The sequence below is a fragment of the Pseudopodoces humilis genome, chromosome 3 (assembly GCF_049639895.1).
Source record: "Pseudopodoces humilis isolate 2021_Gansu_Grassland_sample_001 chromosome 3, ASM4963989v1, whole genome shotgun sequence".
Lineage (NCBI taxonomy): Eukaryota > Metazoa > Chordata > Aves > Passeriformes > Paridae > Pseudopodoces > Pseudopodoces humilis.
This window is the reverse complement of record NC_142202.1, coordinates 10,960,851-10,976,380: the sequence shown is the minus strand read 5'-3', so window position 1 is coordinate 10,976,380 and position 15,530 is coordinate 10,960,851. Positions and strand designations below refer to the sequence as shown.

Sequence of the window (15,530 nt, the reverse complement as noted above, 5' to 3'; positions counted from 1 at the left end):
TCTTACCAGTCTGTCTACAAGACAGTGTGTTAGCATTCTGGAAGCATGGCATGCAAGGAAGGAGTTTTAGATCAAATGAGGTGAGTACTACATTTTGTTTCAGATTCTGGCTTCTAATGTAAGCCACATGGAGGAGAAATGCACAATGCTGTTGTCTGAAAGAGTGAAACATTTCAGTAACGTCCTAGGTTAGATCTAGAAGCTGGAGTCTCATTCCAAGCTTGTTTCATAAGCTATAAGGCATTGGTGGAGCTGTCCAAGAGCCCTCTCACATCTAACAAGCAAAGCAGAAACAAGAGACCAGGTCAGGATGCCATAGAAAATATCCCAGCCTAATTCTTGGTAATATTAATCTTCACCTTAAATTGCTTTGAAGACCACTGCCAGTTCCTTAGCCTTTCTCATATGGATGCAAAAATTTGGGCTTTGCCAGTGGTTCCACTGCTGAACTTTAGCTTTTTGTCACAGTGTCAAATGAGTTGCCTGACCTTTTTTAGTCTCTTCCACGTTCTCTTGGCTTACAAATACTATGAAAAATTGCTCAGCTTTCACAAGAAATATATTTCCATCTTCAGAAGAAAGATACCAGATTGACCTAAACATGATTTGTTTGGTTTTTTCCTGCAGTCTCCTTGTAGTCCCTTTTTTAGCCAATTTGATGTGATTTTTAGACTGAGTTAAGCAATTATAACTGCCTTCCCAAATAATTTTGTTTTTTTTTTCCCTTGCTGCAAACTTTGTGTACCTGTTAGTGAAAATGCTGGACTTTGTAGGAATTTAATCAGTCTTTTAATTTGGTTATTAATGAATGTTTACAAACTTTACCAGTTGTTCCCTCAGTGTTTCATTGGCTGAGAAATTGAGCTCATTATGACTAATTGTATTTTAAGGTACACATACAGCCACATGTCAAGCTTAGATATCCCACACTGTTCCACCACTACACTGACTTGCGCAAAGCCTCAGTTGACCCAGTCTGTGCTAACAGTGAGCCTGCTCTGTGTGAGCCAAAGGCTGGAGTCAGACTGCTTGTTATTTCCAAATGTTCGTTGCAAATTTATTTAGTATTTATTTTATTATTGCAAATTTTATATATTGCAAATGTTTATTGTGGCATTTGTGCATTGCTCTACCCATTGGTACTCGGTGGCTCTGCCACAGCTGGTAGAGGCCATGTCCCAGGGTGCTGCAGCCCAAATGGATGCATTTTGTTGTTTATGTAAAGCATCAGGGACACTGGTTTGCTTTGTTGCTGTCAAGCCAAAGCCAGAACCTAAATGAAGAACTGAAAGCAGAACTGGGCTGTTGACAGAAAGCAAACCACCTAAAACTTTTTCTCTGTAGAACACGTCTAGGTTAAGGTTTTGGGCCTTTTAAAATTCCTCATCTCTCCTGGCTGTCCCACTAGTTGCAGCTGTTAAAAGAAATAAACCCATTTTCTGCTGTAATATGAAAATCCTTCAGTTCCAGGCTCAGGTCTTGGGTATATTTGTGACTTATGGGGAATTTTATACTACAAAATAGGTAGGAAGTTGGCATGAGACAAAAAGCTGGCTGACTTACAGCATTTTTTTCTTTAAAGATACCATTAGTTCAGATTCCCTAGTCTAATACAGTTGGCCTAACTGGGGATGACTTTAGCTTCTTGCAGAGTTATTTCCTTCCACAGCTTCCACAGTGGTTTGATCAAGTGTGAAAAATGAAAGAGGGAACTGTGAATTCTGACACAAGAAGCTCAAAATTTGGCCAAAGACTGTACTTAGCCTCATGAAAAGCAGAAATTAATTTTCTTAGAAAAGTTGAGGATTTCATTGCTGTGAATTAAAATTTTTTTGCAAGTTCTCTGCACCAGAAGTGAATTCACTAAGTCAGCTAACATTACTAGGATCTGGGAAGGAGATGAGAATGTCTACTTTCCTCAAGAGTCAAGTTCAGCTGTGTAGAAGAGGAGCTTTGTAAACAGTGCTGCCTGTTCACAAAGTGACTCAATACCCTTTGGAGTATGCACTGGGCTTTGGTTGACTTCATTGATAAACATGGTGGTTTTCTGGTTGCTTTGATATTCATATGATCATAAAAATGTATCACACAAGTACAATTCAACAGAACACACAGGTCTGTTGCACTTGTCTGAAGTGTCAGAAGATGACGTTTTCTTTTTGCAGTGGACATAAGTAGCACAGATTAGATGATGTTTCTCTGCTAAGGTTTTCAGAATATGAGTTTAGTGCATTCTTACTATAATTCAGCATTTCAACAAAATGTGTTTTATGTGTGATTTTGCCTGACCCATTTTTGGATATCCACTCTAGACTGACATTAATTTCACCCTATCTCTTTCAGCCATGGCTGTAAAGAGAACTGCAGTGGTAACTCAAGTACCAAGCTAAGCCCTGCTGTTGTCCTTGCAGTTGCTGCCAGAGGAATTCATGTAATGTGGGAAGAATTACAGAAAACTTTTATATCTTTGTTAAAAGTGACAGTTGCATTATAATCTCTACTGGATTTTAATTGGCAGTCAGTGGGTAACATCAGCCACAGTCAATTCTTTTCTCTTGACTGATGTTAAAAACAAAATGGAAACACTTGTGCTTTTAACATGTAAATATTTTTTTATTGTCTAGATCACACAAGAAATTTCTGATAATACAAGGATATTCAGGCTTCTGGGATCTGACAGGTAAGATGAGAAGTGAACAGGACATACTAAACTAAAGGAATAATGTATGTTCTTCTACCTTGTAAAAGTTCTGTTTGCATGTTTCTTGCAAATTCTTTTTTAGTCATCTTAGACATTCCTTTGTGTACATGTCTACCTTCCAGTCCTTTACTTTTACATTTCTTTTTTTTAAATTAAAAAAAAAAAGTCTTCTAAAAGTATCTGTGGGCTTCCAGAAGTACTCAGCCATGCAAGAAGCTCTTACTTTACTGCAGTCACAATCTCCAGGAGTGTTTTTCTTTCTGTATTGTAATTCTTTTGTTTAACTTGGTGAAATCTTTATTTTCAGATGTTCTGCTGCAGTAGCTCATCAAGATCTGCTTCTGGAGATAAATGCCAAAAATACTTAAAAAATTTAATTATCTCATTTTTATCCCCAGAAAGGAAATCTACCAGTTGTTCTCCCAGTATGACAGTTCAGGTCTTGTTAGAGCTCTTGATAGCTCCCAGTGTAGCTCTTCTCTGGCATCTGCTTTCAGGACAGAGTAACGCCCTGTCTTTGTGACCCAGCTGCTGTTTTCAAAGTGTCACTGACTTCCTCAACTTTCTCTGCCCTGGTGTTGAACTTTGTACTTCTGTAAGAGCCACAGAAGCAGCAGATATTTTGTCTTTAGGGCAGTGCATGCTGATGTGACAGTTTCACTAGTAATGAATTCAGAAGAACTGCAGAGATGGGCTTTAACTTTTCTTTTGAGAATTGCCTCTGTCTTATGCTGCTTGCAGTAAACCCATGTGGCATCTTAGAATGACATTGCAAAACATTACCTTGTAAAAATGTCCTCTTCCCCAAATATGGTCCCATCTATTTCTGGCTTGCTCTGATTATTTCCCAAGTCTAAGACAATGTTTGAAGATTATTTGCACTGCAATAAGCATTAATTCCAATTTCTTCGTATACCCTTTTCCTGGCAGCACTGTCCTGTTTTTTGTACTTGAGCTCTGAAATCTTTTCCCAGTAACAAGAGTCCTTTCCTAGGCAGTTCATAGGAACTGGTGTTCTGAGAAGCAAAAACATGATGTCGGTCTAATAAAAGCTTGTGTGTTGCTTTCTCCACGTGAGCAGGGAATTGCCTCATGGCATGAGGTGTTATTCCCTTTGTGGAGCACATTGAGTAGAGATCAGTTTTTTTTGAGCCATAGTTTTGCAGGAAGAAGACTTTCCTGTCTGAATGCACAAGAGATGGATTTGAGTTTCCCACAATTTGCCTTCAGGATGTTTGTGGAGAAGTCAGTCATGAACATCCTGGTCTGTTTAGAGCAGTTCTTGCCTGATGAAAAAAATTTAAATAGTTTGTGAAACAAAATTGTGACAGCTAATTTCTCTTCTTTGAATAGAAAGGTCTGATCTAGGACATCCCTTGTGATCTTTGCAGTTGCAGGCCTGTGTAACACAGTCTCTTGTCTCCTATCCTGGCCAAAAGTGGGTGGCAAGAAAAAAAGTAAAAGAAAAGACTTTTCACACAGAAGTCCTTTCCTTGAGGATTCTCTTTACCTGCAAAATTTTGGCTATGGGACTTTTCAGAGCTGGAGAAAGTTTCTGTGGATTAAGTTGCATGGGTTTGGGGATTAACTAGAAATGCTCACAGAAAAATCAGCTTTGTTCATCTGTCATTGCTATGGCAAAGGGCAGAGTAGGAGCCTTATGAATGGGTTTGCTTTGCAAAGCTCCAGGAAACACAAGCCCAGTAGGGGAGTGATAGAGCCTTTTCAGAAGCCCTCACTAAAAGAATGAGAGGTAACAGGGATACATTGCAGCAAGGGAATTTCCAGCTGGATAGAAGGGATAAACATGATGGTGAGGATGGTTCAACACTGTAGCAGGAGCCCAGAGAGGCTGTGGGAGATCCTTGGAAACTTTGTCTGGACAAGACCATGAGCTTGCTTTGAGGTTGGCATTGATTTGAGGGGCTTTTGGACTAAAGGCATTCAGGGAAAGAGAAATGACAACCAGTCAGATGGATCCTAGGAAAGAATTTAATTATACCCAGGGTTGTTTTTAAATGAAGGATCACTTGACACTGTGGCTTTTTTAATTTCCATTTCAGGGTCGTGGTGCTGGAGAGCAGGCCGACGGACAACCCGACAGCCAACAGCAATTTGTATATCCTGGCAGGGCATGAGAACAGTTACTGAGAACAGCACGAGGCAGGCAGCTCACTGTGAGGACAACACTCCTGCTGCAGCAGCACTCGTGACTGGCTGGAATTGCACAAAAGCTGCAGTAATCCCACTTCAGTTACTTTATAATTTATTGTGGCATGAGAGGAAGATGAGAATCGTTTGTGGTATGGACACAGAAGCATTATAATACCACAGAAGTGCTTAATTTACTGTTATGTAATCTTTGTACATATGCAGTATTTTTCAGTGAAACTTCTTGCTGAAGCCCTACACTGACTTTCTGTAGATAGAAGTCCTCCTGTTAAGTACAAGTGTCTTACCTGTACAGATGTAAAAGTCACTGAGGATGCAAAAATTAAATTGGGGTACTATTATAAGGACGTCTCATGTGTTTATTATAAAGTGGGATTCTAGCAACAAATATAGTACATTTAGCAACACTATTGTATTTTATTATATGTAATTTACTAATACAAATAAATATTAACTTTTAGAAATTGTAACCAAGGCTGTAATCAGATTACAATCTTGTTTTAATTTCAATACAACACACTGGTGTTCATGTTTGCACAATGTATTGAGATGTGATGTATTTAGTCACAAAGGTAAGCTGTGACTTTGTGGATATAACTTGGGCTTCAAAGTTCCTTTTTTTCGTTTATTTGGGTAGATTTCTTTGTGAAACAAACCAGTTAAACACCTGTATTTTTATATTTAATTAAACCTTTCCTTATGATTACTTCTCTATGCTTGAAAACAATACCTTATGGATGGGTGTCAGTCCCAGACTAGTGGTACCTGGCTGTAATTCTGCAATAGGTGTTTGAATTATTAGTGTATACAATGATAAAAAGTAGTTATTACTGTTTGTCTTACTAAATAGTTTCATATCACGATGAAAAGGAGCAACATTCCACATTGTGGAAATGGCTCAGAGATGTTGCCATTTTGACTTTTTTTTTTTTGGCCTTATAACCATTTTCACACTTTTCTTGATTTTAGGATGTTAACACATGGCCAAAATTTAGTTACTACCTCATTGAAACAATACAATGGTTACTACGCATCACGGGAACTTAGTTTTGATCAGAAGTATTTTTGATTGCTATTTTCCAATGGAGTGTGTAAATGCCAAGTTTTAAGCAAAATGCACACATTTGAATCCTTTTTTTGTATATGTTCTTTATATTTTATTGTGATAATATACACTAAAACCAAACTAAATTAAAAGTGATTTATGGCCTGCGTTATTGTTGTGATGGGTAATGCTTTGAAATATGTTCCCTAATGTATATAATGTAAAATAAATTTTTTTAACATGTTGTTGTACAATTAGATTATCACCTGCACTGATTTTCCACATAAGACTAAAATGGAACATACTGAGTTTTCAATTCTGCTATTAAATGGTTGTGCCAAACACAGAAGGTGGGCGTCTCTGAATGTATGAACAGAGGTTGCTGGAGCTCCACTCAGTTTGGGTTGGCATCAATACCCTTTGGGCAGTAGTGCATATGTAGATTTGAGCTAAGTCTTTCCAAATTCCACCTCATGTGGTTTCTTCCCTCCATTTCCTGCTTTTCCACCTCTCTTGATTGCAAAGCTGATTTATTCATTTTTTTCAGCAGGTTTATTTTTCTGCCTGTGGGCCTCAAGCTCACTGCTTCTGCCGGCCTCATCCTGGCTGTTCCTCATCCTGAGCCTCAGCTTATGCTCTGTGGGGAGAGGTGGTGGCACAAGCTCCATGCTGAGCAGCTGAACTCTCAGAAAAGTCGAGAAGTTGTGTGTGTTTCACAGCACCCTTGTGAAATCCCCAAGGGGGATTTCCATCCTGCCTCCTGTGGACTGTTCCTCACTTGGACACGCAGAAAGTCGCTCAGATTTAACCAAGATCTGATGTGCTATGAATGTGCTTCCTCCTGGGGGCGTTCTGCACCAGCTGGGGCCAAGTTTCTCAGGCCATTGCTGAATTTACACACACCAGAGGCGAAGGACTATTGGTTTTGACTGTGTTTGGGCATTTTTGGTACGAGCATGCTGCAGGAATGCAGCTGGAAGGGCTAAAAATGAAGAGGATAGGGTAATGGCATGTAGTAAGAAGGGAGTATTGCGCTAGGGCAGGCATGTTCCCAGTCTGTTGGTACAGTCAGGACAGCTTTGCTTTTCCCATACTGCTCTCCAGCCTTGAAGGTAAGAAGTGAAGGGTTCCTGCCTTTTTGAGGAATTGGCCTGTTACAGAATTTGGGGTTTGTGCCGTCTTTCCCACATATTGAGCTGCTTACCTATTCTGCTGACAGCTGAGCCCAGGAGCCTGGGTGTCTGGTAAATCAAAATGTCTCCTTTGCTAGACCTGAAGTTACTTTGAACTAAAGCTCTCTTGAGCCATGCCTGGTAGGAGCCAATAACTGGGATCTTGGTGGTGGATTGGGATCAGTGTGTGGCTGACTGCCGGGAGCCCAGTCAGAGGCAGGAAACCCGATCACAGGTGCCATGAGGCTACAGCAAGGCCTCTGCCGTGGATGATGGACACAGCTCCTGCAACAACCTCTGTGCTTCCCTTTTCCTCCTCCTTGTCCCTTCCACGCTGGCTCCCAGGAATTGGTCTGAGCTGCTGGCAGACAGGAGGGTTGATGTGATCTCAGGGTCAGGCACATATCAGTCTGGCAGCCAAATCTGATCAGTGCAAGGGCAGAGCTTGGGCCAAGGCCCAAACTGAGCCTTCTTACAAGGAACAAAGAAAGTGGTGATGTGTGTGTTATGGAAGTGCTCCTGGAAGCTGGGATCACAGGGTAATGAATGCTGCTTTTATCTTTTTTTTGCCCATTTCTCCATGCAGTGCTGCCTGCCTGTGTCTGGATCTGTTGACATAAAAAAGAGGGGGTTCAGATTTAAATTCTGCATCCCACAGCCCTTAACTGAATGCAAGAGCTGTGCAAGGTGAAGCATGGTGCTGGCTGCCTGTAACTTTGCCACAGGGAGCTTGTAGTGGGGCTGGAGGAGCCCAGTAACACTGTGAGTGCTGGTGGGGGTGGATGTGTCCCCCAGGCAGGGGACATTTCTTACACCCCACAGGGTTCAGCTTTAGCAATAGCCCTGCTGAGTTTTGAAGGATTGCATGGGAAAATAGCTGGTAAAAATGGGGAGTGCGCCCAAACCTCTTGCTTCCCTCCAAGGAAACACACCTAAAATATAAGAAGGCCTGTTTCATCTATGAGTGATGTAGAAGAAGCTGTAGAAAATTGTCTGGGGAGGGAGACACCAGCTCCTTCAGGACATGTGGATACATCTCATCAGGTACCATGGACTTGTTCACCTTCAGGTGCTTTAGATGGCCTTAAATCCGATCTTCTCCAGCAGGTGATTCTTCACTCTCCCAGTGCCTTCTGCAGCTCGGGCAGTGTGGCTGGAGCACTTCTGGTGGAGACAGGGACAGAACAGTCACTGAGCACCTCAGCCTTTGCCATGTCTCCAGTAGTCAGGTCCCCCCTTTCCTTCCAGAGAGGGTTCTCATTTTTCCCAGTGTTTCTTTTACCACCCACATACCTGCAGAAGCTTTTCTTGTTGTCCCTGGCCCTGTTTAATTCTCTTAGGGCTTTAACTCCCCTAACTCCTCCTGATCTCTGGCTGCTTGGGAACCTCTCTGTATTCCTGCCAGGCTACAGCTCCTGCTTCCACCCTCCACAGGCCTCCTTTTAGTGTCTAAGCTAGTCCAGGAGCTCCTTGCCCTTCCACACAAAGCCTCCTGGCATTTTTATCCAACTTCTTGTCTCAGCCCAGTCCATCCCCGAGTGTCCCAGATCCCGGATCACCGGCGGTCCCAGGGAGCGGCCATTCGCCCTCCCGCCGGCAGGGGGCGCGCGCGGTCGGTCCGCCCCCTGCGTCACTTCCGCCAGGAAAGCCGAGACCGCGCGTGGCGGGGCGCAGGCGCGGGGGGCGCGGGGCGCCGCCGCTCCGCGCATGCCCCGCGGCCGCCGACGGAGCGGGCGAGGACGGGACCGGGGAGGCGGCGGCGCTCGCGCTCCGACCCCGCCCCTCGCGGCCCGCGCGCGACCCCCGTCCCGCCGCGCGCCCCCCCCCGCCGCCCCCGCGGCCACCCCCGCGAGCCGGGGCGGGGAATGCGGCAGCCGCCGCCCCCCCCCGCCGCCGCGGGCCTGCCGCCCCCCCCCGCGGCGGGGGGGCGCCGGGCCCCCCGCTGCGCGCCGCCGCCCCTCCCGTGCGGCTCCCGGCCCGCCCGGCCCGCCCCGGCGGCACCATGCAGGCGCAGCCGCTGCTCTACGAGTTCTTCAGCGAGGAGAACGCGCCCAAGTGGCGGGGGCTGCTGGTGCCCGCCCTCAAGAAGGTGAGGGGCGGCCGGGTACCCGCGCCCCGGGGGCCCGGCCTCGGGATCGAGCTGGGCGCCGGGCGGGCCGCGGGGCCTCCCGGGGCTCCCCGCGCTCCGGAAGCGGCTCCGGGTCTGCCGGGGGTCGGTCGGCGCCGTCCCGCAGCGCAGGCGGCTGCCTCGGTGGGTGCCCCGGCGCGGACGGGCCCGGCAGCCGCGCTGGGGCGATGCTTTGACAGACGGAGCCGTGTAGATAAAAAGCTTGTGATGGACACGCGAGTCCTGTCCCCTCTCGGCCCGCAGGGATGCAGGTGGTGCTGCTGCGGGTTTCTCCCGGTCTTCCTTGGCGACACAACTGGGAATAGGGGGGGATTGTTATGAGCAGCTCCTGAGAATTTTGGTTAATTAGTGTTCGTGTCTAATGGCTTTTAGTTAACCTTCTCTTAGTTTAATTACCTTTTTGCTGAGAAGGCTTAATCAGGACAAACGAGCAAGTCTTGCTCCCTCAGGATGGTGAGGCTTGTGCCTGTGGCGTGGAAAGAATTTATTCGGAAGAGAGGAAAAAATGGTGAGGGCTCCTCTTCCACTTTTGCAGCCTGAACCCAGAAAGTAGGAGGCTTAAGAAACAGCTTTTCTGACACTGTTACTTGAACTGGCTTCAGATTGCAGAACTTCATGTGGTTTAGTCGTGCACTTTCTGAATTACTGTCTAGTTACAGCTATTAACTGTACCTTTTGCCTGAAAGGCTCCTTCCTTGGGGTGGTTGAGAGGTCTCAGGTGCTGCAGTTATACACATGCAGTATTTCTTCCTAATTTCCTCATGCAGTATACTGCCTCTCTTCTCTGGGCATGCTCTTTGAGGTCTCCAGCACTGTGTGGCTTTGTCCAGTTCTTGGAAGTCTTTTTGCTTGTCTCATCCATAGCACGTGCTGTTAATGTCTTATCCCTGGATAGTTTCTTCCTTGAAACTTCAGCACTAACTAACTACATGACTGACTTGTGGTGCTTGTGAGCACTTGGACACCCATCCAACTGAAGCCTGCTTGGAAACTGGAGCTACCCAAGGTCCCAGCCATAGAGAACTTGTTCCTTTGGAGGATGGTTTATTCCATGGTGGCGCAAATGTTTATCAGATTTGAAAGGAATCTCAGTGCTGACAACTGGAGTACACAGAGTGAGGATTCAAAACGAGCGAGCGTTAAAACTTTGGAATTACTTGTGACAACTGAAGCGCCAGATTTCTTCCCACTGGACAAGCCATTCGTGAAGTCACCCTGCATTAAAGATGCTTCCTGAAGGAGCTGGATGAATTATGCAGTGAGAAAAGGAATTCCAGAATCTAAGGTCAGCAGAGAAGGCCAACGAGGACAAGCTACCAAGGATGACGAGCTGGCCCTGCAAGGTATAGTTGTCTTGGTTTTGTTGTCCTCTGCTCTGTTTCTCTTTGTGGGTACAGGGTGACAGGAGTCAGGTAGAGTGAGTTCCAAAGGCTTCACACTGAAACTTGTAACTGTCTGGCAGATGTTGGCTCTTTTGACCTCAGCTTTTCATGAGATCAACCACCTGTTTCCTACCTTCTCTCAGGCTGTTGCTGTGAAGATGGAACCAATCTATCCAGATTATCACCAGCTTTACTGAAGAGCCAAATACTTGAGTTACAGGAAACTAAATGGCAGATGAAAACGTTAAATTATTACCTTATTGACTTCTTCATTAATGGACGAACTGTGTCATGTATTTTCCTAATGTGATAGAGCTACAGATAGTTTTGAGTAGGGTGTTTTGCCCCGATAAAGGCCCCTAAAGTAATGAACCAGTCACAGGTGGCAGGTAAACCCATGAACTTGCCTTGATAATCAAGGCAGGTGCAACACTGCAGCATTGCAGTCAGTGGCCCCCTGGGTAGCTCACCAACTCTGAGCTGCACCTACAAGCCAGCACATGGGACTGGTAAAGTGGAGAGGGTGGCAGCATTTCCCAGTGGGATCAAAGGGCAAGACTGTCCTGGAGGGAAACTGGTGCCCTGTGACTTTGCTGAACTGCCAGAGCATTGCTGTCTCAGTAGGAGTCAGATTTTTGGAAGCTCGTATATATCCCATTGTTGCTAGAGGAGAACTTTTCATTTACTTCTCCCTTAGCTGACCAGATGCTGGCACTCATTCTCGGGTAGTAGCAGCAGCTGAACTTCACCTGAAACCAGGTGGTTGTAGGGGCAGAATTGTGATGATTTCCTGCATAGCTGGATATTAGACTTAATAGTTTGTGGAGACCTGTGTTGAATTAAGAGGTCCATTGAGGAGAGTGGCATTTAAGTTAAGGTTGTAAGAGCACATATACCAGGATATGGAGTGTTTGCAGCTCTTGGGGAAAGCTGCCACACGTAGATTGAATCATTAAAATGCCATTGCCCTTTTGTAACTGTGAGTTGGCTTCTAATGCAGAGCTCAAACTACAGCCTCAGGATTGCTTTCTTAAAGAATGGGTGTTGTTGAATCATTGCAAATAGCTTTCTTTTTCCCAGAGGATGATTTTGATTCTATTTTTTATCAAGCAGCAAAACCAAGAATGTAGAGTAAGAATAAATCTCTTCCTACATCAGGCAATTCTTAGGAGACCATGCCTTGTGTTTCATTAGATATGAACCTTAGCAGAGCTGCATTTGCAAAGAGCAGCTCTTGTACCATGGAGATCATAATGTAATCCCTTTTCTTCTGATTCTTCTTCAGATGCTGTCAAGATAGACTCCAGTGCACTCAATTAGGAAGAAAATGATGTCAACTGAGATTCTTCTCTGCCTGGTCACAGTTATTTTGAAGCTGCAAAAGAGGAGTGTTGCAGGGATCTTTGTTTGCTGGCGAAAGGCAGTAATCATGGCGATGAGGTACAAGAAAAGGGAGGAAGAAAGAATAGTAACAGGTGTCTGAAATTGTACTTGCAAGGATGGACAGAAGGTGAGATGCTGGGAGATGCTGAAGATGAAGGATTCAAGACATTTGAAACACCAGAAGTCTCGGGTACCTGGACACAGAGATACACAGCTTTTAGTGCACCTTGGAAAACAGACTCAGGAGTGACACCTGCCATGTGATGCCTCTTCCAGCACTGGTATTCCTCTGCTAGTGAATTTACACGCTGTACTCTGGTCATAACCTTTTGGATAGTTTTTCTTGAACACCATTCCTTATGGCTTCATCTCACTGGTATAACTTGTTCATGGAGTCAGAATTTCTGTGTATGATGCACTTGTATCCTGATCCATTGGTTTTTGCAGTAGGAAACATGTCATCCCTACTGATGGATACCTTAAACCATTTGATGATGGAGAAAAACAAAGGAATGTTCTGCTCTTTGCATCCCTCAAGTTGTTTTGAATCAGTTGAGCAGTTAACCAGGGGTACTTCTGGAATTTGTTGTGGTCAGAATGATTGGACTGGTGTGGCTTGGCAGCTGACGGGATTTGCTTCCTCGGTTAAAGAAACTGTTCCAGACAGTGTGCTTCCAGGGCCTCCATGTGTCTCTGGTCAGTCTTCTGGATCTTTCATGGAGTAAAAGACATGGGAAAAGCTGCTTCAGTCACTACAGAGTTCTCAGGAGGCTGTTGCTGGCAAAGATATTTCAACCTGATGTTTAATTACCTGGCTCTTCAAATTGGTGACAAATCAGTTGCCACTTGCTACTCAAAATGGCACTTCCTACTCTTAGCATTGCTTCACACAAGATGTAGAGCTTTCTTAATTTCTAATCACTTTGGGTCCTCTGTTCTTCTGATGGCTGTGGAGGATAAAACTAAGAACCTCCTACAGTTCAAGTCTTTACTGCATTATTTTTTTCACCTGCCCAGTGGAGCAGTGTAAAACTGCTGCCCTTCTGAGACATCAGCTGAAACACTAGCAAAAATCTGAGTCCTGCATCCTTGGTGAATTGTTTCTGAAGAGTGCATCCAAGACATTTATATTTGATTTAATTTACTTTATTTTTAATTGATTGAGGTAAGAAAACATGGTCAGGGTTACCAAATATCAGCAGAGATGTACAAGAATAGAAGAAAAAGCTTTTTAAGGAGTGCTGACTGTATAAGAACACTCATCCATGCAAGGTGTGCATAAAGTACTTTGTCCTGGAGTGTTTAGTGATAAGCTTGTGGTTTTTTAGTCATTGAAGGAAAATAAAGGATGTGTTGAGCAAAAATGAGTTACAGCATTAGTGAAGAATTTCAAAGGTGCTGAATTGAAGAAAATTCTTTCCCAGAACAATCTCTGTTGCCAAATTTATTTCTGTGATGGATCATTTATACTAATAATCCATTTCCAAAGGTTTAGAAAATTTTCAGTTTAGAAAACTACTTACAGTCAGTAAATTTTTATCTTCTCTGATAATGCTTTGGAGGTTGGCTTGGCATGTTGTCTCATAACAAAACTCCTTCCATGATCCATGATGTGGTAAATACGATGCTTTTTTCCCTTTAGATCCCTTTTTGCAAGCCCTTCAGCTGCCACCAGGGCAGACTGGCAGCACAGCCCATGCTCAGCAGTGAAGTACAGTTGTTCTTTAGCAAGAGTTGTTTTTTGGTTCATAATGTGACTTTTTTGCCAGAATCCCACTATAGGGGTCATCTTGCCCAGTTATGAAAAAAAAAAAAATCTGTAACCCACAGTTGATGCTTCATTTTTATTTCAGTTTGTTATGTAGCTTTAGAAATGTTTCCTTTAGAATTCCTTTAGAATTTTTTATGCTGTTTTCTGAAGCTGATGGAGTTTCTGCTGCTCCTGATGGGCTCAACTCAGGTGTTGTTCTCTGAAGCTGCAGGATTTGTCTGGTGTTTTCTGTACATAACAGAAAAACTGTGAACCTGGTTGTGTTGATTGTTAATGATTATTTGGGAGCGTGAAGCTGGTGTTTATGTATCGTGAAGTTGCTTTAAGAAGTCTCTGTATCCAGGTTTTTTTCATCCTGAATTGAAATTTTTCAGCTTACAAGCAATCTGCTAGGCTTTTTCTCACAGCCACTGAGGAAGAGGTAGCAGAAAACTCTTGCTGAGGATATAACTCTCAGTATCACTCAGATTGTTAAATTCACTGTGTCTTCCTTTCTTTTCTATTATCAAACACCTCTTTCTAATGCAGAACAAGCTGTTGAGTGTCACTCTAGACTGGAGTTTGGGTCATCTTGTGACCAGCCTAGGATTTGTTGTGTTGGACCTGTTGGGAGACCGAGCCTCTGTCTAACCTGAAGCTGTTTGATCTGCAGTCCTTTAAATGAAATGTTTCTCAGGGTTTGGTTTAAAGTTCCTACTGCTTCCCATGAGGCTTATGGGAATATTTATATTCTAGTTTATTATGGAGAGTTTGGAAACAAATGGTTTGAGAAGACTTTATATAAAATAAGCTGTTATGGGTTATAAAGTAAAGATCAGCTATATTTGTATTGAACATTAATCACTTCCTTCATTGTTGGTCTCATTGACTTTTTCTGCCAGTTTAGATTTATGGCTGCCTAATTTTTAAGGTCTTGCTCTTCCTGATAGAAATTCTTTGCTTTTGCGGATTTTAAGGGAAGAGGACAAAAAAAGGCACAGGGAAAAAAAACCCCAAGTGTTCATATTGTAGGATTTTCTTTTAGTGTTATAATTTTATTTTTTTTTAAGCGGGCACTGTTTGTCTGCTCATGTTAAACAGATCCTGAAGAGCTGTTCAAGAAATATTGGTTCTGCTTATCTTTAAATAAAGAAATCTCTGGTCATTTCTCTTTTGAGAATTAGGAAAGATTGAGAAGATTGGATACTCAAAAAAGTGAATACATGAGTTGAGTGAAAACAGCTATGGTGGCAGGGATTTGTAGCTGATGTAGCTTGTATTTGCCCTTTGGAATTTGTTGGGGTATTTTGAAGATTTGAAGTTTCAAAAGTTTTTAAACTGCTTTTTTAGTAATTTCCCTTCCCATAAGATAGACATTTTATTGTGTGTGTAGGAGTGAAGGGAATGGTTCTGTCATTATTTAAGGGAGAGGTTAAACGTTTAGATAAGAATCTGATCTAAACATCACAACACTTCAGAAGTTGTTAGTCTGTTTTTATCATGCATTTTCCTAAGTAGAATTGACAGATCAGGTGGGATTCAAGCCATACTCCCCCTTTTCAAGGGTGATAAGGCAGGGTGGCCCAGGTTTTTTAATTTAAAATCTGAGATGATTTTATGAGAAAGATGGAAAGCCCCTGGTAATTCGATCTTCTCTTTTTTTTTTTTTTTTAAACTAATCATGTGATGGTTTATGCTGACAGATGTTCCCATTTCTTGTCTTCTCTTACTAAATCTTGCATCTTACCCAGCCTTGCATCATGTCTTAGATAATGGACTTGGGAGTTGCACTGAGTA

General features: G+C 43.4%; 2 protein-coding genes across 11 annotated transcripts in view; both read left to right on the top strand.

Annotated features, from left to right (window-relative positions):
• Positions 1-6,085, top strand: part of MAP4K3 (mitogen-activated protein kinase kinase kinase kinase 3) — a 65,259-nt gene extending 59,174 nt beyond the window's left edge. For all 9 annotated transcript variants that reach the window (XM_005525352.2, XM_005525353.3, XM_014254667.2 and 6 more), the window contains 3 exons: positions 10-80; positions 2,625-2,680; positions 4,765-6,085. In XM_005525352.2, the coding sequence (XP_005525409.2) occupies positions 10-80; positions 2,625-2,680; positions 4,765-4,852 (215 nt within the window). In that variant the 3' untranslated portion in view covers positions 4,853-6,085. The remainder of the gene's footprint in view (positions 1-9; positions 81-2,624; positions 2,681-4,764) is intronic.
• A 2,983-nt stretch (positions 6,086-9,068) lies between these two features.
• The window catches only part of SOS1 (SOS Ras/Rac guanine nucleotide exchange factor 1), a 43,204-nt gene continuing 36,742 nt past the window's right edge, over positions 9,069-15,530 (top strand). The window contains exon 1 of one of the 2 annotated variants that reach the window (XM_005525354.2): positions 9,069-9,179. In XM_005525354.2, the coding sequence (XP_005525411.1) occupies positions 9,093-9,179 (87 nt within the window). In that variant the 5' untranslated portion in view covers positions 9,069-9,092. Of the gene's footprint in view, positions 9,180-9,478; positions 9,727-15,530 lie in introns of those variants that run through there. The other variant, XM_088052633.1, reaches the window with a different exon arrangement.